This window comes from Crotalus tigris, unplaced genomic scaffold, assembly GCF_016545835.1.
Source record: "Crotalus tigris isolate CLP2741 ecotype Arizona unplaced genomic scaffold, ASM1654583v1 scf7180000019156.414591, whole genome shotgun sequence".
Taxonomy (NCBI): Eukaryota; Metazoa; Chordata; class Lepidosauria; order Squamata; family Viperidae; genus Crotalus; species Crotalus tigris.
The window spans coordinates 231,911-258,454 of NW_024097406.1; the positions used below are offsets into that span (position 1 = coordinate 231,911).

Below are 26,544 nucleotides of genomic sequence, written 5' to 3' on the forward strand. Positions count from 1 at the left end.
TAACTATAAAATTCCTGCAACTGCTGGCAAGCTTATGAAGAAAAATTGCAGCAAACAGCTTTGATAAAGTTAGAATCCCATATCCTTATTCCTTTTAAGGGATGTATTCTAGCTCCAGTCCACTATGGATGCTAATTTAAAATTCTCAAGCTCATAAAATTTCTCCATTGTTATCTTTCCCTAAAAAGAAGACTATATTTCCTTCCAAATAAATTTATATTTATTTATATTAATTTATATTATATTAATGGGAAGAGTTACCCAGATTTTACTGAAAATACTGCAATGGGGTAGATTTATTTTTCTCTTTAATTTTGGGGAGTAGGAAAGTGGTGATGGTGGTGATGATGAAATATCCTAACATAACTTGCTCATGTTAGAAACAAAATCTTTATTTGCGATTCTAAAGTTCAGCATTAAAAAAGAAACCCCTCAAAACAAATAAGAAGAATATAAATATAACCACTATATGTAATACCAAATTAAGTTACTTGGACCCAATTAAACAAGCAGACTGGCTTAAAAAGAGGGGACAACTGACCTGTACTTTAAAGGGAATATGAGATGGCTTAATAAAAAACAGGATCTAGGCAGCTCTTTCTCCCATTACACACAGAGAAATGAAAATGATTCTCTTCAGTTTTATATTCCAAGGAAACTAGATGCTGAATCAAATTATGCCTTCTTTCAACAAATAAAGATGCTCCTTAATCCCCAATATTTTTACAATGGAGATTAGGAAGCTATAGACCAGTGGTTCTCAACCTGTGGGTCGGGACCCCATTTGGGGTCGAATGACCATTTCACGGGGGTCGCCAAACAAGGCTGTCTGCCATTTTTTCCCTTTTCTTTGGCCACGCCCCCGGCACCCAGTGATGTATAAGTGGTTGGGGGTCACCACAACATGGGGAACTGTATTATGGGGTCGCGGCATTAGAAAGGTTGAGAACCACTGCTATAGACTTTCACAAGAACCAGGAGCCACTGCATTAAGAGGCTTTCAGTATTTCTCTGGGACGAAGGCTAGATCAGCCTCCAAGCATAGTGTTCTCTAGATGTATTAGAGCAGAGGTCCCCAACCTTTTGGGCACCAGGGACTGGTTACGTTCTGTGGACTGGAGGGGGCTTTGTGTGCTGCCGGCTTTTCTTGTTCGTTTGGCCTGGTTGCTGGCATGCCATGGCCCGGTACTGGTCCACGGACTGGGGATGGGGACCCCTGTATTAGAGTACAATCTCTATAATATTTGGTGCTGAGTTGTAGTCCAAATTGTCAATAGCCAGTAGGGTGGAGGAGAGAGAACTATGCTGCAATATGCTTCTTCTCAAGCCAGTTTTATTCTTGTGACAATAGTACAAAAAGTGGCATAGGAATGTCACAGATTGGTGACATTTCCTACACAGCTGATATCTTTCGAGGTTGAAATAAAGGGCATATCCCAATAGGTAACAGCAATGGCTTTAAGCAATCATCCCAATACCTTTTATACTAACAGCAGATACTATTTATTAAATTTATATGCTCCCCCATCTTATTCTACAAAGCAACTCTTAAGACATGTAGGTGAGAATGCACACATTAATTTTGACTGACAATTATTAAGTCACTGTGCTTCTTGAACAAATAATTAAGAAAAGCAGCAAAAACAATTGTCTTATTTTCAGGGAATATTTCTCTTTTCCTGCTTCTGTTCTTATCCACTGTTGGATGAAGGTTGAATCATTGATGGTTATGAATCATAATCTGCCACACTGGTATAGTGTGGGTTCATAGACAGCTATTTTATGACTCTCCATCAAGGGGACAGTGTCACCCAGAGTCTTCCGTGTCTAAGGGAGACTAGAACGTAGCCCGCTAACTCCTATTCCAACATGTTAAATTACTATACCACATTTATTCTTGTAAATTCTTACTATATCTGATGGGAATTTGTACATAAATGGATCTTGTTTTAATAAAGCAAAACTGTCACTTACTTGTTTTTCTGATTGTCCATAATCAGGACCCTGAGTTGGTAAAAAATAGCAAATATGACCATTGTTTTTAGCTTTTTCACGAAGACCCATAGCAGTTCGGACTGTAGCATTTCGAGCATGAACGAATACCATCACCTTGACACAAAAAAGATATAATGTATGTTAGTTTTATATTATTTTTCTGTAACAAAAAGTTTGTGGGCATCTTTAAGCTAATTCTTCTAATGCAAAGAAAGTTAACAATGATGTTTCTGATACATACCTACATGAATATGAGTAAATAGCAATGTAAATATGTTTATACAAGCTTTTAGAAATTATAATATACAATTGGCTTTTAGAGAGAAATAGAGTTATAATGTTAAGAAAGTGTATCATATGAATAAAAGATGTGTAGATTAGAATACTTTTAAGAATTTATATAATGGAGTGTTAAAATTATCCCTGACACTCCTAAAATGTAAAGCATCATCATGTGCACATAAAACAGATGAAATCTCAAGTAAAAATAGATAACAAAGTTTTCAGTCTGAACACTGGTATGCATACTGAGGTCTCATTAAAGTTAAATGGTTTTTAAAAGTATAAAGACTACAATACTAAAAATGCCCCATACTAATACTTTGGGGGCTGGTGAAATGTCACTTTTGATCCTTGACATTTCCATAGACAGAGCTGGAATACAATTTAGGGGTCCTCCTGGATTTGCGGATCTTTCTCAAAGAGCAGGTGGCAGCCATGCCTATTGGACTTTTACACAGATTCATCATCCACATCCACATTCTGGACAAGGTGGCCTTGCTTACTTTACTCATGCCTTAGTCACTTTTTGATTGGACTGTGCTGATTATCCCATTTTTAGCCTTATGTAGCATGGGAATTAGTTGTTTGTGGGACTGCCTCTCCGGGAGAGTACTTGCCTGCCCTATCAAGTTGGACTGAAGGAACATGTTCCAGGTTCTTACTGTGAAATATTGCCACCCATTGAGACCTAGGAAGTCTCAAGTTTGCCCCTATCCTGTGGCAACCCTCCCACTGGCAACTTTTCGCTTTCCAGAAAGCCACAAAGACCTGGCTTTGCTCCCAGGTGCTAAGGTAGAGTGACGAGAGCCTGTGGATGTTTACTGAGTCATCCTAGGAGGCCTATTGAAGCACTATGTTTTAGTCTTTGTTTTTATGGTTTTATTGCTTTGTGGTTTTAATTTTTGCTATAAACCCAGAGCTGTGCTCTAAGATGGGTGGCCATACAAATCTTTTAAATAAATAAATAATTCTCACTAGGAAGTACGCTTAGAAGAAGGGGACCTTCACTAGAATAAAATCATCTACTTTCCAATCACAACCCCAAGAGCCAGTAGTTGGCACCATGTCTTGTAGCAATGGATTCTTAAATCAATAAGCAATACACGAGAAACAGTTTTTGTCTGACTTGAACCTGCTACCAATAAATTTCAAGGAATCACCCACTATTCTAACAATCGAAGAAAAGGAGAAAATATATACCCACTTATCCACTTTTTTTTCAGTAGACATAATTTTTTACAAGCCTATAAAAGGAGAAGAATTGTTTCTTTATTGAAAATCAAAGCTGTATGTAGAGAGTGTTAAATTTGGGAATTCCATTGTCTCATACCCAGATGGGGATATGTGAATAGCATCAGTTCCTGCATTGGCAAGGAATTCAGCGTATAGAATGCAAGCCTCATTTATCATTACTTTCAAAACACAATATAAGGAAGAAAAAATAGAGCATGCATTGGTCCAAGACCAACACAATTTTTTTCCCCAGAAGGCATCCCTTTTACTCAGCCTATAAAATGATCTCAAAAAACAAAACACCCACAGATAGAAGAGGGTTAACGCAGGCTGTCCTAACTATGTCAAGAGAATTTTTTTATTTCAGTGGCTAACTTCTATGCATTACATTATGCAAATAAGTTGGAAAAAGTAATTTGGAATAGAGAAAAGTGGTTCCACAGCTACAAGCTGTGTAATTAGATCTGTACTCTGAAGTTCAAAGCTAGCTCTGGTGTCTCAAGAGTCGAGAGCTCGTGTAGCTTTTTTTCAGGAAAACTAAACTTTTAAATGACAAAATATGCAAGCAAAGCACAAAGGAAATGTCTCCAGGTTAGCACTACAGAATATTGGGTGGGTGGAGAAAATGTTGTTTTTTAATTAGTTCATTGGTGTAAAGAAATAATACCACAATGATATTTTTTATAAGAAGAAGCCATTTTAAACTAAAACATTTCAAAAATCTCTTTACAAATATATGACAGAAATTCAGTTTTGAGTGCTATGGTGTACAACTCATCTCTAAATTATTTTACACTGCATGAGAACAAAGGCTCCTACTACTTAAAACATCAATTACATAACTTCCACTAAAATTCTCTTCTGAATGTGATCTTTTTGACTGATAGGAGGTAGAAGTGTGCAAAACATTTCAAATCTGCAAGATTTTATTTTGAATTTGAAACATTCCACTCCCAGCTCAAAATGTGCATCTTAAAACCGAAGCAGAAATGTTTCAAGTTTGAAATGCTTCCAGGATGGTGAATATAAATATTAACTTTGGAACATAAAACAGGGCAGTTTGAATATCTGTAGGAACCAGCTATCTTCACAAGTACCCCAAGAGGCTTGAAAATTCAGTCAAAATCTTTGTAACTGTATGACACGAATACTTCTGCTGTATTGTTATAGTGATACTCCAGCTTTATATTAACAGTACAGCTGTTGTCCCAGTGAAAGTTTTCTCCTATCTATCAGCTTTATCTTATATATTAATAAATAGATAAGGTCATGGATATTTAGCATATCAGTATCTTAAGCATACAGGAATTCTACACTATTGTTGATATAGAGGTTAAAAAACCTTGGAGTAGAATAGAATCCTGTGTAATAAATTTATGGGCAGGTATACTCTGAGTTAAAGAATCATTTACGCCTCTACATGTTTTGAAGTGAGTGTCTGAGTAGAGCGTATAAGTAAAATTGTGAGTGCCACATTTAAAATGGCCAATTTCTTCCACAAATGTTTCTCTTTATGGAATCAAACACTGCACAGAGATCTATGAAGATGGGAAATAGTTGCCTTTAATTACTTGTTTTGCTGATTGCTGGTATAAAATAAACAAAGTAAAAGTGTTATTTTACACGTGGAAACAAAAAAGAAGCATCAGAGAAATATTTATGCTACAATATACTTGATCTTTTATTTAAATGAATAGATGACTTATAACTAGGGATTGTTTTTGCAAACGTGCACAGAGATGTTAGGCTATACTGTATATGACTTCTGTGGCATTTTCCTGAAAAGCTAATTTCAGAGTCAGAGGTGGTACTATGGAGTTCCCATTAATGGTTAATGCTTTTATTCAAATTTTAGAAATCCTCTCCCCACACTGTAGCTTTTTCTATCTAGTAGGGCATCCATATATAAGGATAATTATTTTGGAGGATTGGCATAGCAGAAGTGTAAGAAAACCACTTTCCTTCAATCCCTTTCCACGTCTGTTTTCCCGACTGTAACCTTACGCCAGACACTTGAGACCCTGATAGCTTAGTGCTTCTAATATAAATGAACATATATTTTACTTTTGTGATGGAATCTGAAATGGAGAGAGAATTGAGCATGTGTGCAGACATACTCCACACTTCCATGAATACAGATGAGAAAATACCACTGAAAAATCTGAAATTGAGCTCATAGGTCATATTTTTAATAAGTAGCCTCAAAATTAAACAGGATTAATATTTATATTTTTGACCCATGTATGCAACTTGTTAATGGAATAATAATCTAAGAACATTTATTTCAAAACTTGACATCAGCTTTGAACCCTTTTCCATTACAACATTATTCATGCTCGTTGTAAATGATGAACATCTTTTTAACTGTGAACTTCCTTCAACCTCTCTGAATTCCAAAATCTTCCCTTAGAATCTTGGTACCTAGCCACCCAAAGTACACTCTTTACAAGTTACAGCCCCATTTCCTTTCAGTCCCATAAAATAGTTAGCTGGTAAGCAAGAAATCTTTATTCATTATGCTGTGTAAATTTTACTCCTTGTTGTTTGGATTTACAGACCTGCTCTTCAACATTTGCTAAGGCATATAAATTGCAGCAAGCTCTGTGTCAGCTGATTTATCCAGGTGTCTTTTCTCTGGCTGATCCACTTGCCAACTTGGGAGAACAGCATACAAATGCCTACTGATTTGGACATTTACTTGCTACAAAGCTTCATTATAATTTTCTACAAAAAAATATAGGGTATTTAGAAAAATCTACAGGCACAGCATTACTAGCTCATATTGTCAGTGGTGATTTAGATAAAACAGCTGCTGGGAACTCATCTTTAATTTGGATATTATTCAGAAATTACCTGAGGATGAATGACATGTTATAAACATAACAAAAATGCCACAATCTCCTGATTTTAATTTGACATAAGTTACAAATTTGAATTTTAGCACGCTAACAGAATTATTAAATAGAATGAAAAATATTTCACCTTACTTTCCAAGAAAGGCTCTTTCACATGTCTTACAAACATGCATATTAAAATATAATAAATGCACTAAATAGAAGTACTTATTAGAACAAAAGATAAATCAAGACTCACAATAAAATTACAATGTTCCATTGCTATGATTTATGGACTTAAGATATTACATCTTTGATTAAAAAAATCAAACCAATCATGTCTAACCATCAGTAATAACACCTATGTTTAACCTAAGTATTTGCAAACATACCGTACTCCAAAAGCAAGACACTCTGTTGATCGTTACATCAATATTCACAGCCACATGCAAATCCAGTCTAGGTTGAGTTTCCTAATTAATGGATTAATCAATGTAATATGTATTCTTGAATAATGTTGCTAAATATTTATTTTCATTTTTTCTCATACTGGCATTGTCTATTGTGTTTCCCTTTTCATTCTATATTAGATTCAATAAAATGTGAACTAACCATAGTTTTCTTCCCATTCTGATACCACTGCCATTTCAGTAGCTATGTATGTCCTTGTTTTGTTGTACCAAAGCAAGTATATATCACCCATATAATAAAGTTTTCTCCAAAATCTGTATTTTCCAAAAATTTGAAACAGAAAACTTTAGTTTAAATGGTCAAAAGCTTTCTAAACATCAAGAAATATTAAGGTAGTTTGTTTTACATGGTTAGTCAAAGTGCTCTAATACATTAAGAACATTTCTAATATTATGTATTTTTTTAAAATGCTGTTATTATTTTTATAAGTAATTCAGGGTGGCGAACATACTTCTTCCTTCTATTTTCCCCATAGCATCAACTTTATGAGGTCAGTTGGACTGAGCAAAAGTACATTAACCACTACAACAAATTGGTTCTCTTATCTCTTAATTGACTCTTAGGCAAAAAACTACCATTGGTCTTCATGGATAAAATGTTGTAAAACATTTTTCCATCTTTCAGCTAAAATCATCAAGAATATCTAATAATCATTACTGAGTAATAATATTGGCCTTTATTTATTTTCTTTGGCAAAGTCAAAAATTATTCTTCTTTAATAATCAGTGCTATATATGCTCCAATTTAACTGTCCAGTATCTTATTATCTAAAATGGAGTTCACAATATTTTGCATAGGTAATAAAAGTTCACCTTCAAAAGAACTTGAAAAGAAGAAGATAATCTGTAAGGGACTCTACCTTTATTTATCTCCTTATAGCAATCCAAATTTCTTTTTTTATTATTGGTCCACTCATCATTCATGTTTGGGCATCTGTTAAGTTTGGTAGACTTTGTTTTTTTAAAAATTCTTCCCTTGTTGAAATTTCTTTTGTTTGTGCAATATATGCTACTGATGAAATATTCTTGAATATTCACCATGGTTTTCTTGTTTTGTAAATTTTCTTTTCCCTTTCCTTTCCAATCCATTCCCCTGTGTTATTTGCTGACTCAAAATTTATTTAAGAAAATTCAATTTTATTTCCATCTCTCTCACCATTAACATAGAACATTAATACTATAAGACTTTAATTTGAAATAAGCTATTTCTTCTCCCTGGAGATCTCATTAGTTCATCCTCCTTTACCTTTATATCACTTAGAATCCTTTCTATTTTTTGTCTATTTTTTGTTCAAATTTATTGTTCTGCTGAATAAATTGTCCTCACATGAATGCTTTGCTGGCATTCCATACTGTTTTAATATCACTATTCTTACTGAGGTTCTTCTCAAAAATTCTTTTTACATTCTTCCACTATTAATTCACCATTAGTAATATTTCATTTAGTCTTCAAGTTCTAGCTTTTTTCTTGTATATTAAAGTCACTGGATTATGGCCAGAAAAATTTTTTGGCAATATTTTAGCTTTATTAACACAAGTGTCCAAACTTTTTGAAAGCCAAAACATGTCTATTCCAAATTAAAATCAATGTCTTTCTGAAAAATATATTCTTTAGCATCACCATTTTTATGTCTCCATATATCAATCAATTCAAGATTACCCATTATTTCAAATAATATTTTTGGTAGTTTGCCTTGCATCATTTAGATCTGTTTTGTTAATGTTCTATAGTTGGACCAAATTAATCTCCTATTAAGTGCCAACTTTCATATAGCATCTCCATTCATTTTTCCATTGAAAAATGCACATTTATTTTTGTTTGGAATTTAAACCCTTTAACTTGCCACTTATTAAATTAATCTACACTCCCACAAATCTGCCTTCATCAGATAATATTTTAGTTGCAATTGTGGATTCATATACAAAATAACTTCATAAAATTCCACTCCTAAGTTTTCATACATTAATTTTTTTTATCTTTCTTTTTATATGTGTTTCTTGTAAATAAATTACAACTTTAATTTATTTAAACAATAAAATTTTTTTCTTCTGTGGGAGGGTATTTGCCACATTTATATTCCTACTTTAGGCATTTGAACTCCATGTTTAAAATGGCTAACCTATCAATTTAAAAATTTTGAAATGTCTAATACCTCTGGTGCCTAATGAAATAGTATCTTACCCAGTTTCCTTTGATATTAACGGTGTAGTTCCTTCTATTTGTATTTGCTCTAGTTCAATTTTCTGTGTTTCAAAAAAAAATCTTGTGTTTTCAATTGAATTAAGACAAAATAATCTTCTGTTTAAAAGTCAAAATCTCTCCTTCCAATTTAGCCCACCTAAATGGTATCTTCTTCTGTTTTGTCAGTCAGCAGGGTATATCTTTCTCTTATAGTAATGGTTATTTCTTTCTGTAGGATTACATTTGAATTACTTATCTTTAACTTTGAAATCAAGAGTTACAGAATCTGGTCTCTTGTCCTCTACCAAAAAAAAAAAATGTACTAATATGTCTCTTGAGACATTTCTCAATTTGGTGTATCTTGTATTAATTCTGTGGATGTTAATCCATTTCTGCTTCCATCTCCTTTGCCCCATTCCAAAAAATTATAAAAGTCTGAACTACCCTATCCCTTACAGTTCTTCTTGGACTGTCCTTAATTTCAAGCAAAATTACTTCCCTCTCAATCGTAATGGAGCCAAATCTAAATCTTTTTCTATTTATTGGCTTATTGCTTCAGTCATTTCCCAAATTTTTATTTTTTAATTTAATTTTCTCATTTTTAATCTGTATTGCTAATTTTTCACATTTCTTATTCACTCTTTCCTCCAAATTCATCACTTTTTTATTCATTCTTTTTTCCAACTTCACCAATTTCACTTATGCTGTTACATATATTGTGACAATCTTTCCCGTATCTTCAAACAACCTCTGTAAAATCTCAGATGTAATCCCAACTGGTTGATCAGTAAACAACCCTCTTCTTCCCTCTTTATTGCTTCTCTACAAGTGGCCATTTCACTCTGTCTTAATTTGCAAAAGACAACTTTAGCTAATTTCCCCCCCTTTTCGTATTTCTTATTATCCTTTATTGCTTTTTTAAAATAATGACAACCCCTTCACAGAAACAGAAATATGTACATTGTTTACATACATACATTTACTAGGTTTTGGGAGAAAGTACTGTATTATATACTGTATAGTACTGTATTATATAAATATAATTTATAAGACAAAATCTACATTATTCAGATGATAATATTCTCTTGAATTATCTATCCAATACTTGGAATTTGACATCTGGACAACTTTGCTGCAAGTTAATTTTTTTTTTAAGTCTTGATCTTTTTCTATTAAATATGTCATGGGCTATGGATCACTGACCAGATAGTCTTAAGCTGCTGCTCTAAAGATTCCTTCAGCATTTAATTAGTTGTAACCCAAAGATATAATTAAATAGATATAATCAAATCCAAAGGGGGATCTGAAGGAAGTGGTGTGAGATAGAGGGGCATACAGATTGCTGATCCATAGATGGGTCGAGGGTCAGACAGGACTGAATGACTGATAATGACAATGACAATCCAAAGTGACTTAAGAAATAGAATTTGGTCAGATCCAATGTCCTTTAAAAGGCTTCACTGAGATGCAAGCCTGATTCTTTCCACGACTCCTGCCTGCCCTTACTACAAGGTGTCCACAGAATCCTTTCAGTCTCTGCAGGCTTCCTGGAGCACATTTGGGCAATCTCTTAGCTTTCTCCTTTCTCGGGAAAAGTCCCACAAGATCAGGAAGCTCACCTGATTGCCGTTCCAACTTTGGTGTTCTCTCTGCTCTTTTGGAGATGTTTAGTTTGCCATTTTCACCCACCGGAGGGCCAATCATATACTCAACATCAAATCTTTTGATCTTAAAAGTAGGATAATATAACATCAAATATTTTTTCCCTCAGTGATTGTTCAGTAAGGACTGATTGCAAATACTGTACTACGGGAGACAGAATTAAAGGGACAGAACAGTAACTCACATGGTTCACGTTTGTACCATTTTTGCAATACTTTAGGTTGAAGATAAAAATAATTTATGATACAATACTGGAAATGTATTCTACACTCTATTTGTATTAATAAATTATTAATATACATTGTCCATCAACACTGAGTAGACAAGCAATGCTATTAAAATATTTTTCCAGTGCCTGGAGGTGGTGAAGATCTGGATGGAGGGATAAAGGTTTAAAATCAAACTTGTCTCACACATGATGGATGTGGGTTCTCAGATCGTTAAGAATTGGAGATCTGCCATCTTTGTTCTGCAGGGAACTGGATATGTTTGCTGCCTTAAGTTATTTGTAAAGTAATATAATAAAAATAAATAAATAAATAAATACAACTGCAGTTCCAGAGGGAGAACTGGTGCACTTTGGCGGGATAGGGTGGGGGTGAGAGCTAGCTCCTGCATGAAGAACAGATCTAGCTCTAGCCAGGAAGACCTTTGTCCAGATTGGTCTTGTGTATCAACTGCACCCTTTTTTGGATCATGATTTCATTTTCACAGTCACTATGCCTTAATTACATCGTGTTTGGACTATTGCTATGCATTCTATATGGGGCTGCCCTTGAAGACCCTTCTAAAGTTGCAACTAGTTCAGAAAATGGCTGCATGGGAATTTCTCAGTGTGCTCAGTAGGAATATACATCTTAGTTGCCTAAAGCACTTTGTGTAATTTCTGGTTGCCAGTGTGATTTCAGGTGAAATTCAAGGTGCTGGTGGTAACTTCAAGCAGAGGGCATGGAATTTTCAGGGATTACCTTTCTCCCACTGTTATTGCTTGCCCTGTAAGAATCAATTGAGTAGGCTTGTTCTGATTTCACCTTTAAAGGACAGACATCTGATGGGTCTCAGGAAGTGTGCCTTCTCTGTTGTGGCATCTGACCTCCGCAATGGCACCACTCCAGAAATTTGTTCTGCCCCAATCCTTGGATCTTTTAAGCAAGTGTCTTGAAGACCCGGTTCTTTCCTGTTTGGATATGTTATTATCATTCCTTTTTGAGTCTGTGCCCTTACTGTTTGGTCGACTTTGTCCTTTGTTGAGTGTCAGTAACACTCTAGATATCTCTTCTCCTGTTTCATCTCCCTCGGCTCCTCCATAAACTATGGGGAGGGATGGGATCCACAAGAGAGAGATCACACAGGTGTAATCTAATTCAAGGTCTCTACTGCCCTCATATTCTAAGCAGCAACCAAAGCTTTGAATGGACCATGCAGCAGATGAACAGGGAAATCCTCAGCTCCCTCTGCACTCCTTTGGGTCCATCAGTTGCTGAGGGATGACCAATTTAATAGGACCAACCTCCCTGCAGTGGATAGTGTAAGAACTTGTAAGAATTTTAACATTTCAATTAAAAGAGATTCTATAAGTATTTGAATGGACAGAATTCCACGTTTTCTTAACAAAAAAATCTGTTCAAGAAATTCACATGGTAAAAGTAAACTAATTCTGTATTAAATAGATTATCCTTAACAACAATTAACACGGTAAAGCAAGAGTGCTGTTAGTATACATACATTGACTAATTCAAAGAGAAACCTACAAATAAGACCTCGCTTTCATTTGAGCACATGGATAAAAATAAAAGGCTCAATTCCCAATTTTTAATTTCCCAGTTGCAAAGAAGAGCTCAAAGCCAAGAAGCCTAGAGTAGGACAGCTAAAACATTTTCTCCATCTGTTGTAATGTATGCTTTTACAGAATAGCACCACTTTCCTACTTTATTTATTCCGTAGTATCAGTAATGCATGGAGCTTCATTCCATTTATTCTTTTTAAAAGAGCTGGGAATAATGGATAAAAGACAGCCTATAGACATAATGTTTTTAAGGTGCAAAGGAGTCATAATAAATCCTGGAGAAAAAAACTAATGAGATTTGAGCATGGAAAAAAGTGCATGACTACTGTTTTCCCAGTCAGTATTAATAATACATTTGCATTTTTAACCTACAATATATAGCAAAATGCTATCATAAACAAAGACAAATTATTGATAATTATTAGTCTTTTTTACCATGCAAATAGTTGCTGTAAAGTTGGTGTGTTTGTGTATGTATGTGCGTGTGAGATAATTAACAATACATTTAAAGCCATTTCTCCTCTACCTCTTCTGCTTTAACAAAACAATTAGCTACAATGAAAAGGCAGGCTTAGCTGAATGAATAAGCAATATTCTGATACTTTAAGAGAAAACGTTTAATTACTTGACTAGTTTATTACTAACTCTGATATGATTTATTTTGGGCTAAACAAATACATTATAAACAGTTTTTCTCATGGCAATATAAGAATAAAAAACAACAACAAAGCATGGGAAGACAAAGCACTACTTGGCCAGTACCTTAAAAAAATAGCAGGGAAAGCAGATAAGAAGAAGACCTGGCAATGGCTAAGAGCAGGAAAGTTGAAGAAAGACTAATTCTGCTGCATATGTCCAAGCCTTAAGGACAAATGCATACAAAGCCAGAATTGAAAAGACAGCAATAGACAGTAAGTGCCACCTATGCAAAGAAGCTGAAGAAACAGTAGACCATCTGGTAAGCTGCTGCAAAAAGATCGCACAGACTGACTACATGCAGCAGCATGATAAAGCAGCAACAATGGTGCATTGGAAGATCTGCAAGAAATATCATTTGCCTGCAAGCAAGAACTGGCCGTACCATAAAATAAAGTAAGTCATAGAAAATGAAGAAGTTAAATTATCTGGGACTTTAAAATTCAAACAGACACTGCCATATAACACCCCAGACTTAACAATTGTCAATAAGAAAGACAAAACATCAGGATAGTGGATATGGCAGTGTCTGGAGATAGCAGAACAGAAGAGAAAGAAATAGAGAAGATAACAAAATACAAAGACCTATAAATAGAAATAGAAAGACTGTGGCAAAGGCAAGCAAGGGTAGTACCAATAGTAATAAGCGCCTTGGGTGCAATCCCAAAATAACTGGAGTACCACTTGAACACCATTGGCACTGACAAATTTGCATCAGTCAATTGCAAAAGGTGGCTTTACTGGGAACAGCTTCCATCCTGCGACGACATTATCAAACATCCACATCTGCCTATCCCAGGTCCTTCATAAGGACTCAATAGGTAGACAAAAATGCAAAATCCAGTCTGAACATCTGGCTAATTGTGCGATGATAATGATTATTATTACGGTTATTATTAACAGAGTTGCCAGTTACAATGACTCAACACTAAATAGCATGGAGCGAAGGCCTTATGTGCCCACTATCAACCTTTGGAATGGGGACAGGTAGTCCTTGACTTATGACCACAACTGAGTCTAAAATTTCTGTTGCTAAGTGAGACATTTTTTAAATTAAATTTTGTCCCATTTTTACGACCTTTCATGTCAGAGTTGTTAAATAAATCACTGAAGTTGTTAAGTTAGTAACAGGGTTAATTGACTTTGCTTGTCAGAAGGTTGCAAAAGGTGATCACATGACCTTGGGACACAACAACAGTCATAAATGTGAACCAGTTGCCAAGTGTCCGAATTTTGATCACATGTTTATGGGGATGCTGCAATGGCCGTAAGTGTGAAAAACCATCTAAGTTATTTTTTCAGTGCTACTGTAATTTCAAATAGCCACTAAATGAATATTGTAAGTCGAGGACTACCTCTATGTCAAATTTATTGAATTATAGTTTTCTTCGGTGCTTTTATCCATATCTACAATTAGATCTTTCAAAGAATCATTTAATGAACCTATGTCATGTTGGTCTAATATTTTATAGTCTGATGCCTCAGAACATCCGGCTCTAACTGAAGACCCTTCTACAGTGAAGGGTTCCATCATTATAACAATCAATTGGTTAAATCTGACTGACATTGAGCTTACTTTTCAAATATTGTTAAAAATATTACAACTGCAGCAGTTTAAAAAAAAATAGTGTTCATTCCATAATGCAAGTAACAGATTTGACGGGTTCTTTCCTATGAATTTGTTTATATAGTAAAGAACAACTTGGAACAATGACTTGGAGTCATTGGTTTAGAAATATGCCATATTTGGATAGTTGATTCAGCAAAAAGAACTTCAATTATTATTTTTAACATATTAAATTTATTATTATACTTGTATGTCCCTTTCCCTAATGACTCTAATCCATGAAAAATAGTCCAGTTCATAAAAAATAATTGTTGAATTGTCACATACTATCAGGCCCAAAATCAAGAATGGCACATGGTAATTCATCCAACCTGACTTTTTATTATTTCACACCTACAGACATAATCTTGTTAGACTGAGGACTTCATTATCTGCATCTACAACAGGCATGTCAAACTGCCGGACCGCGGGCCAAATGTGTCATGCCGAAACCACGCTCACCCCATTGCCGGCAATGGGGAAAAAGTCCTGATACATTGCGCAACGTCACGTGATGTCACAAGTTTGACATGCCTGATCTACAATATATTCTTTGAACTATTAAAGAGGTTCTATCTTTACTCTCTTTCTCTCATACATAATGTCTTAGCTGAGTTGCCTCTTATTTTGTGCAAAATCAGGCAAACAATTAAGAGCAAGTGAACCTGCCTAAGTATGGATAGCCAAAAATGGCCCAGGTTCAGCATTAACAATTGGCTTTGTTAAACTTGAACTTTTCTTATTAGGTATAATACCAGAAAAATTTGATAAGCAAAGTGTATATTTAACAGTACATGTACTAACAGCAGTGAGGATTGTATTTGCTCAGCATTGGAAAATGAAGAAATACCATTAGATGAAAAGGTAATCAAGAAGATATTAGACTGTGCCAAAATGGACAGACTTATATTGAGGATCAAAGAGAAAGAAGATAAAGAATATTTTTAAACATGGAATTTATTTTATCAATGGTTGGAAAAAAGGGATAGAGACTAAGAATGCAACTTGTATTATTAAGCAAACAAAGTAACCCAGACCACACGATATTTATTAAGCACTAATCAAATGTAATAATAGAAAATTAATAAAACTTTTTGGAAAAAAAAATTGGCTTTGGAGTGAACACCCATTGTACCATATTTTTCTCAGGGGTTTGACAGGGGTCTATAAGAGAAATATGTAATTCTTAAATCCAGGGCTATTTTTGTCATAGAACGGAGTTCCGGCACCTTTTTTGGATGGAACCTTGTAGGGTAGGCAAGATAGGTTGTATGATGTGTGTGAGTTCCAGCACTTTTTTTTTTTAACAAAAAAAGCACTGCTTAAATCCCTTTTAGATAATTTTACTGTTTGATTTACAAATATACATTTTGTGTGCATTTGCGCCTATTTGTGTAGTAGTTGTATTTTACACTGCTATTCCAACTTTACATTTTCCCAATTGTTAAATTAATTTCTTCCTATTGTATATGTGTAGCCTGTGCAAGACTTTTAGCATATTCTGATTTAACATTGTCTTTTAGCCAATATTTTTTGTCTTTATGCACTTTTATTAACTATCCTGACATTGTCAATTTAGTTTTGGATATCTTGAATATTTGAATACCAATTCTCTGGTGCTGGTTAATGACTGCAATAAAGTTAAGTAAGTAAGAATTATCTCCTGAATGCTCATTAGAACAAGCTTTCCTGAAGGACAGATAGAATGTTCTTCTTTCTTCTTTTTAAAGAAAAATGCAATTAGGAAGTTAACTGAATATATGCCAAGAACATTTTATGGAGCTTTTCAAAGGCACTAGTTATCAATGTTTGGGTCACACGTAGGACATATTTTAAAGAAGAAAAGTAGGAAGGATTAAAAGAAAAATGAACAAGACCTTATGTCGGCACTAGGTTCTCTTCTGGTAGTCTTTATGCCATTCCAAACGTATAATTTATTACAAAGTATCGGAACTTATTCTGAATTACACATTTTTAGGCAAAGAAAAAAATGAAGATGAATATAGCAATGTGATATTCAAAGGAAAGAAAGCAACATTTAAATATGAAGTGAGTACAGAAGAAGCAGGTAAAAGTTCATCAGTTTCTAGAACAGATATCCCAAATGAATGAATACAGTTGTATTCAGAAATAGCATTTAATTCAAGGATCTCAACCATGGCTGACTGAAAAATTCTGGGAGCTGAAGTCCACACATCTTACAGCTACAAAGTTGGACACCCCTGCTTTAATATAGACATGTTTTAACTGACGTCTGAATTAAATTGAATAGTTTTTATTATGGAACCACTGTCTAGGTGGTTTATGCCAGAAAAGAAAAACAACTGGATTGTTTTGTTATGTATTTTTCAACCTCTTTTTTTAATCAGTGGAAAATAGGGTAAAGCAAACACCAAAAACAGCCTATTGCTTTTATTTTTCTTAATAATTCCCATTTCTTCATGTAATGACTCCATTCCCTGAAATCAAATTAATTTTCATTACTCATATTGTTTTCATGTATTTAACTTTTCTCCCCAAATTACCAGGCTGAAAATAGATATACTTTTAATTTCTCTTAATACAAATTCACATATCTCAGATATCACATTATTTGCAAGCATAATGGTAACCCCAATTTGTAGGCAGAATTCTTCCTTTCCAACAGATCAAATTACCCAGGGAACTTTGGAAATTTAAAATGGGTCTCCCAAATATCATACCTCTGAATGAAAGATAACTGGATACTAATAGGATGATGAAGTACTAAACTGATAAATCAGCTGCTCTTTTCATATTTAGAAATGTGGATACAACTACACAACTTCATTACAATAGGATGCTATATGTTGCATTCTGCATCCTTGGGGACAGAGGGAAAATAATATGAGCAACCAAATCTTAGAAACTTCACAAAAACCTTAAGTGAAATTCAGTGACTTTAGGTTGGATCACTCTCTAGTATGTACATATTGGAATTATAAAATAGCTAGGCTGTCTCAGTTGATCAAGTCTGCCACAAAAGTGTGTCCATATCAAGAAATGAAAGGCAAGATTTTGGCCACTCGGGTTTCCTGGAATTGTGGCAACCAACCTGATAAACTAGAAGACACCATGCAGCCCTATTAGATTGCAGGTGTTTGTTAGAGCACTCATTTTCCATGGATTATGTGGCCACAATCCAATTAAGTGTTTTATTTGTTAAAATAAGGATGCAGTCTGTTTGCAGAAGAATACATTATTTCATTAGGTCAGGGTACATTGGTTAATATTTTTAATATTACAGAAGAAAAACAAGAACATATGAGAAATTCTACTTTTCAATTCTATAATCTTTGATTCCACAGGCTGTCTTACACAATCTGTTGTTTTTAGACATCCTTTATTCAAAATCTTCAGAAGGATGATTAATCTGATTTCCAAATGGAATTGAGAAAAATCAAAATATTGATATATGCAAAGTATAAGTTCTAGATCAGAGGTCCCCAAACTTTTGAGCACCAGGAACCACTTAGAATAGAATAGAATGGAATGGAATAGAATAGAACAGAACAGAATAGAGCTGGAAGGGACCTTGGAGGTCTTCTAGTCCAGCCGCCTGTTCAAGCAAAAGAACCTATACCATGTCAGACAAGTGACTGTCTAGTCCAGGGGTGTCAAACTGCTAGCCCATGGGCCGGATGCGTCATGCTGAAACCATGCCCACCCCATTGCCAAGAATGGAGAAAAAGTCACGATACGTAATGGCATGTCACATGATGTTGTGAATTTGACACCCCTAGTCTAGTCTCTTCTTAAAAATCTCCAGTGATGGAATGCCCAGGATTTCTGGAGGCAAGCTATTCCACTGGTTGATTGTCCTCACTGTTCCGTGGAGAGAGGGGGCGTGGTTTCATGTACTGCTTGCATACCGCGGATGCGGCTTTGCTTGTGTGACCTAGTGCTGCGGCTCTGTGCCGGTCCATGGACCGGGTATTGGGGACCCCTGTTCTAGATGATGTTATACACAGATACAGTCTGAATAAAAGACAATAAGCCAAGTTTACCTGATGCCCAGCTGTTACTTGCTTCAACACATTTTCATAACAAACTTCATCCATATTAATCAGCTGTTGTACCTGAAATTCAGGACAAAAATTTTATTTTAGAATCATAGTCTTGGTTTTGATCTATTTTTTTAAACATGGTACATATTTTTAAAATGCATATATTTCCACCATTTGGTAAACAAAAGACATTATGTATTTCTCTTTCCATAAGTGGTAGAAACACATAGAATATATTACTTTCAAACATAAATTAATGGTTAAGAAAAAACACAACTTAAAATGAAAACGTTGCTGTTGCTCAGTCATTTCTGGTCCTTCATGACCGTTTGATAACAGTAAGTTAGGATGATCTCCAGTTAGGAACTGCTTTTTTGATACCGATAATATCTATCAATCTTGCCTTTTGTCTTGGCTTCAGTTCTTTCATGAATCAGGATCTTCACTGACGTTTTTTTGCACTACATGTCTAAAATATATAAGCTTTAGCTTCATTACTGATGCTTTCAATGAGCTGCCTGAATTTACTTCAGCTAGTACTGACTAATTTGTTATTGCTATCAATGGTCTCTCAACCAGTTTCTCCAGCCTCAGACTTCAAAGGTGCTGATTTTTTTGATGGTCCAGCTGTCATAGTCACGTTATGACTGAAAGATCAGAGACAAGAGACTGCCCCCTTCAGCTAACTGGGTTGTATTGGCACTAGTAGTTGAGGTCTTTTTTTTTGTTTTTAAGAAAAAATACTGATCAGTAGATCACCTTCCCCATTTTTCTCTTTTACCTTTAGCAAGAGATTCCTTGAGATTTCCTCACTTCCAGCTACCAAACTTTATCTAAGTTCATCTAATCTAAGATTAATATTTCTTCCATCAATTTTAATTCCACATTATACTTCTTCTAATGAAATAGTTCTCATTGTAAGTTCCCAATATAAGTTAAAATGAAAGTGGGCCGGTATGCAGTCTTGGCACATACCTTTCTCAATTTTGAATCAATTAGCTATTCCACATTTCCACTTTAGCTGTCAGCACATAAATTCTTCCTATGCAGATGTGAACTGGTTATAACCATGTTTTTAAGGGCTGTCCACAATTTCTTGTGATCTATCTAACTAAAAGCCTGCATAATTAATAAAGCTAAAATAACTGTATTTTTGAAACTCTCTTGTTTTATGGGGATATTTGCAATGTGATCCCAGGTGCTTCAGCCCATTCTGAAACCAGCTAGTATTTTTGATAACTCTGATTGTTCTCATTCCATGTATTATTGAAATATTGTTGAATGAAGCTAGCAGATTCAAACTCAGAAGTGGTATTCTGTCCAGAGCACATCCTGACTAAACCAGTAAATGACCACACTGAATAAATAATCTACCGGTGTATGGAGAAATAAAAAACATCATCTGTCTTTATAAACAAATTATGCAAAAATGAGAACAAAACACACTCAGTACCACCTACACAGAATTCTTGATTCCAAGCTTACTGAAGCATAACATTACTAGAATCGTCAGTGAGGAAAAAAAATGCTAAATACTAATTCTTCCTACATAGCACAGTTGCTCTATTACTAAATACTATCAGTTACAAAAATGCAATATCTCACAAATCATTTCTATTCCACAGCAATTGAAAACAAGAGGTTCACATAGTACTACCAATGTACTCTGTACAGTGTTATAGAACTAGTTGCAAATTCAAATTTAAACTGAGCTAAGGACTCACTAGTAAGTCAGAGTTCCCAATTTGCAATAGATAAGCTATCAATAACTTTGATGCTGTAGATTTTCAGAATTACTTAGGTAATTATTGAAAACAAAACAAATATTAGACAGTATTATTGCTTACATTCATGCAAATATAAGGAAAAAACTATATAGTTTTAGGATTTGCATGGGAAACAGATAATATTTTAGGTCACACTTATGCAGAAATAATGAAAATTCAAAAGGGTTAACAAACTTTTAAGCATACTGTACAAACAAACTGTAAATATATCTCTCTGCTTATTGTTAATAATGTTTTGATATATTCCTGTTTCTTTCTCAGTCCCCTAATCTCATATACACAAGACTTGCCTATCAGGGTGAGCATGGCCAGTCATAAACAGTCATATATCAGATGATATTTAGGTGATATTTACAGGATATTCTCTACATCTCAGTGATAACTTTGAGGGGCCGAAATATTTTGCTGAAAATAATTATATTGTAGATTGGTATAATGCTTTGTAGCATATTATTTTTCTGATTATTCTTTTATTAAAGGAATTAGGTGGGACAAATGGAGTTCTTAAGCACCAAAAGATAGATCTAGAGATCCATGGTGCTCCTATCTCTAACCTAATCAAAATTATCTATCATGGTTTGCGTCTTCTCAGGTTTCAGGTAGCAACTTTATGTAGAATGTCAAAAGTTAAATCTGGATCCTTTTAGCTGCGAACCATACATTCCTTAATAGTCATGCTTAAACATATTTTTGAGAAAAATGGATTCAACTTCATATCCCATTATTAAATATTACCTTATTGGTTGTCTTGATTCCTATAAATGTCTGGCCAAGTGGAACAGGTCGAAAACGACCATCAAAATAAAACAACCCAATATAGGGATTAACATGCAGAAATGTAGCAACATCAAGATAATTAGGTAATGTGGCTGAGAGCCCCAAAATCCTAATCATGCTTTGGGTAGATTCAACCTGGAAAAAGAAGAAAGGAAAAAATAAGTTATCTTAACTTTATTAGATAGTATATAAATTAAAGTAGAGCTCCCCAATGTTTCCGGCTTTGTGGACCGGCGGCAGGGAGGGGATGACTTGCGTAAGTGGTCAGCAAATGCATGCATGTAGCTCCATTTGTATGAGCAGCCAACATGTGTGCCTGCTACTCCTGCAAATGGAGCGTATGTACCCACGCATGCTGCTTGCACACTTGTCGGCTGTTTCCATGTCCCAGTTGCAAACCCCTAACAACACACTAGTAGGCCATAGTCCATAGGTTGAGGACCCCTGAATTAAAGATTTCACATTGATTTAATGTATATTGCACTTTAATTGATAAAGAAAATCATACAGGTAGTCCTTGACTTAGGACCAGAATGGAGCTTGCCTATCATGATGGTTGTTGAGTGAACCAATGATCTGCTATGACCTGGTTTGTCTAAAAGCCAGAAGTAAATGGCAAAAGTGTCATGAAATGTGGTCACAACACTGTGAAATGCTGCAAATGTTTGCAAATGTGGGCTGACTGCCAAGTGCCCAATATGCAGTCATGTGAACTGGGGGGGGGGCAATTGTTGGTACTTAAGAACCAAATCATAAGGACCTCAAGAGTGATCAGTGGTAATTTCAAACAGTTGCTAGGTGATTGGGTTGTAAATTGAAGACTACTTGTACAGGTAGCCTTCTCTTAACAATGGTAACTGAGACTGGAATTTCCATTGCTAAGGGTTGTTGTTGTAAAACACAACATCATGTAATTGCATTGCTTAGCGACAGCAGTTCTGGCACATCTGGTTGAAGTCATTATGACATTAACATTATCCATTATAACAAAGGACACATCTTTATTAAGTGTAATACCACATTTGAGTCAGATCTTTGGCTGTTATGATAGCCATGAATTCCTGGATTGCTTCAGGAGATATTCTATTATTGTAACAAGTGTTATCAACCACTGTATGCTAAATCAATCCATCAATCAATCAGAGTAGAGTTGGAAGGGACCTTAGAGGTCTTCTAGTCCAACGCACTGCTGAAGTAGGAGCTATGATGCTAGATTGTGGAATGTCCTCTGCAAATATGTTAAGAGATCTGATTTTTTATTATAGGGTCAAGTGGTTTGGAAGATCTAATTCAGCGGTTCTCAACCTATGGGTTGCGACCCCATTTGGGGTCGATCGACCATTTCTCGGGGGTCGCCAAACAAGGCGATCCGCCATTTTTCCCCCTCGGGGGGCGCCGCCGCGCACACACGCGCTTTGGGGTGCCGCGCATGCGCATGGGGGCGGCGCCACGCACGTGCACATGGGGTGGCGCCGCACCTGCGTGTGGCGCTGCGCCGCGCATGCGTGTGGCGCCGTGCATGTGTGTGGCGCCGTGCTGCGCATGCATGTGGGGCACTGCCGCGCATGGGGGCACCGCCGCGCATGGGGGCGCCGGCGCGCATGCATGGCACGTTTGTGTGACGGGGGTCGCCGTCACACAAACGTTGAGAAGCACTGATCTAATTCTTCCTATTTGCTTTTAACCAAGAAACTGATTTTATGTGATTATTTAAAATATACATTGGGATGTTGATATTGGGGGGGGGGTTGTTGTTCACTTCCGTACATTCATTATCTACATACATATACCATTTTACCATACTGTAATAATCATTGTTGGAAATAGTAGAAATAAAAAAAAGTAGAAATGGAAAAATGTATAGACAAATCAGCAGATGATTATAATAATAGTTAAATAGGAAGAATTGCCTCCAGAACTTTAACTGGAAAAACTGAACAGCTAAATTTTATTTTCAAGAATTAAAAACTGACAAAGCTTGCTTTTGATCGAAAATGAGCACTTTAATTTTGTACACTAAATACACTGAAGGCAACATGGTTCCACATTATGAGGGGAATACCAAAATAGATTTTAAACAACCAATCCTGTCATGATTTAGAGGTGTATCAAATTTATTGGTTACTGTAACAGTGAGAGGAATATGAACATCGTTTCATCTCTGCAATTACTGAAAACTAGTGCATGAAAAAAATAGAAGCATAGACCTTCTTATGGTTGTGTTAAGAATGCTTCTTAATATCACCTAACCTTACTGCAAGAAATTCAGCCAAGAGAAGCAGAAATAGAGTTTCAGTCCTATAGGCTACAGAAATAAATGTACAGTATATTCATGACTTAAAATGTACATCTTATTCTATATTAAGGATATGAGGTTTCAGAACCTGAAAAATATTTCAATCAACATAATTTTGTCCGAATCTTAAATAACATCTTTGAGATTCATTGGCACTAGTGCTTGATATGGTAAGTTTAAAAAGAAATTTAAGTTTAATTCTATGTAGTGCCCTACAGCATACTATTATGATAGGGATAAGGAACAGGTGAAGAATAAGAAGAGTGAGCATATATTATGGGAGTAATTGAAGATATAATTGGAGATTTTAATTTGTTTGAAAAGACAATTGTTTGGGAATAGTTCTTTCAGCACTTTTAAAGTTGTTGTCAAACCTATTAGTTTCAGCATAAATTCATATATTTTATTTGTATAAATAACAGGTATGAATGAGGGAAAGGGGGAGAAAATAATTTTAGGTAGGGTTAAAATCTATTATGTCAATTTTATTAGAAACATTAAAAATTCAACGTCACCAAGAGACTTCCAATTTGACGCGGGAGAAAACCCGAATAACAAATATATTTGTTTTCTGAGGTTTTCGCGGGTGTTTGTATGTAGATCTTTGGTTATTTGGGTTTTCTCCCGCGTCAAATTGGAAGTGACTTGGTGACGTTTCGACAAAGTCTCATTCATCATCTTCAGGCTGGTGTTTTTGGCTTCGTGCTTCTAGAAGCAATGTGTGATCGTAGCTGTTTCTTCTTTTTAACTGCCAGTGGGGGTATGAACTGATTGGATGAGAGCTTGGCTGTGTTCTGATTGGATGGAGGTGTGTTCTGATTGGTTAGGAGCTTGGCTGTGCTCTGATTGGATGGGGGGTTGGCTGTGCTCTGATTGGTTGGGAGAGTGTTCTGTTTGGGTGTGGGCTTTGTTGTGCTCAGGTTAATCTGAGTTGCAGGGGGATGTGAGATGGTGAGCATTGCCATTGCTTGGCTTCGCGTCCGTGGCCGTGCCCCATCTTCATGGTGGGTGTCAGTTTGCTTCATGTATGGATTGGAGGGGTTTAAAGCAGCTAATGATGCAGCTGTGGTCTGGCTTCTGGTTTGTGGTTGTGCCTCATCATCAGTATGGGTTTGGGTTTGCTTTTTGCGTGGACGTGTGGTGATGACATCCTGTGTGGCTTTCGTGAGTGTGGGTCTGGTGTCATTCTTTGTGCTAGGGACTCGTTTGTCAATAAGGGCGGGTTTCCAAATGGCTGGTAGGCGGGAGGTATCATCTCGTTTGTTCATGCTGTGTGGGCGTTTTTCTATCTCGATTTTAAGGTGTTAGACCAGGGAAGAAGTTGGTTCCTCTTTTTTGACTGAGTTCTTATGTTCTTCAATGAGTGCACTTATTCTTCTGTTGGTTTGTCCGATGTATGTGGTGGGACAAGCGGTGCATAGGATTTCGTATACTCCTTGATTTTCTAACTCTGTTTTGTCTTATCCCTCTTCAGCCAAGTGCCAATCAAAGAAGCCTTGACAGCTATCCAAAACAAATATAACCCCCCAAAACACATCCTAGATCTGACCAACCACTGCCTATCCAACACATACTTCATCTATAACGGACAAAAATACAAACAAATAGAAGGAGCACCCATGGGATCACCCCTCTCACCTGTCATTGCCAACCTCTACATGGAACACTTTGAAACCCAAGCTCTAGAAAAATCGGATCACAAACCCAAACTCTGGCTCAGATACGTAGACGACACCTTCATAATCTGGCCACATGGGAAAGAAAAACTGGACAACTTCCTCACACATCTCAACAGCCTACACCCCAAAATACAGTTCACCATGGAAACAGAAGCTAACAACCAACTTCCCTTCCTGGATGTCTTAGTCTACAAGAAATCCAATGGCTCCTTAGGACACACCATCTATCAGAAGAAAACACACACAAACGGCTATCTGCACGCTCTCTCACACCACCACCCAGCACAGATCAACTCCGTAGCCAAGACACTCATCTCTAGAACAAAACGCTTAGCTGATGAACAATACCTAAAAACCGAACTACACACTCACTAATGTACTTACATCCAATGGATTCCAAAGAAATAAGATTACCAAACTAATCTAAAAAGAAACCCCCACTAAAATCCAAGACAAAGAACAAGAAAATGGCAAAGCCCTCCTCCCTTACATAAAAGGCACCACAGAAAGAATCAGCAAGATCCTCCACAAACACAACATTAAGACAGCATTCTGCACAAACACAAAAATGTCCACCATCCTAAGAAACCCCCAAAACAAAATAGAGTTAGAAAATCAAGAAGTATATGAAATCCCATGCACCATTTGTCCCACCACATACATCGGACAAACCAACAGAAGAATAAGTGCACGCATTGAAGAACATAAGAACTCAGTCAAAAAAGAGGAACCAACTTCTTCCCTGGTCCAACACCTTAAAATCACAGGACATGAAATTGACTTTAAAAAGACCAGAACTATCGCCAAAACTGAACACTTTAATAACAGAATAATCAGAGAAGCCATTGAGATAGAAAAATGCCCACACAGCATGAACAAATGAGATGATACCTCCCGCCTACCAGCCATTTGGAAACCCGCCCTTATTGATAAACGAGTCCCTAACAGACAGAATGACACCAGACCCACACTCACGAAAGCCACACAGGATGTCACCACCACACGTCCATGCAAAAAGCAAACCCAAACCCACACCGATGATGAGGCATGACCACAAACCAGAAGCCAGACCACAGCTGCATCATTAGCCACTTTAAACTCCTCCAATCCATATATGAAGCAAACTGACACCCACCATGAAGATGAGGCACGACCACGAACGTGAAGCCAAACAATAGCAATGCAGCTCACCATCTCACATCCCCGTGCAACTCAGACTAACCTGAGCACAACA

General features: G+C 36.0%; 1 protein-coding gene across 3 annotated transcripts in view; it reads right to left on the minus strand.

Annotated features, from left to right (window-relative positions):
- The window catches only part of ASCC3 (activating signal cointegrator 1 complex subunit 3), a 222,247-nt gene that overhangs the window by 109,980 nt on the left and 85,723 nt on the right, over positions 1–26,544 (minus strand). For all 3 annotated transcript variants that reach the window (XM_039360142.1, XM_039360140.1, XM_039360141.1), the window contains 3 exons: positions 21,294–21,470; positions 18,772–18,843; positions 1,975–2,109 (listed from right to left, as the gene is read on the minus strand). In XM_039360142.1, the coding sequence (XP_039216076.1) occupies positions 1,975–2,109; positions 18,772–18,843; positions 21,294–21,470 (384 nt within the window). The remainder of the gene's footprint in view (positions 1–1,974; positions 2,110–18,771; positions 18,844–21,293; positions 21,471–26,544) is intronic.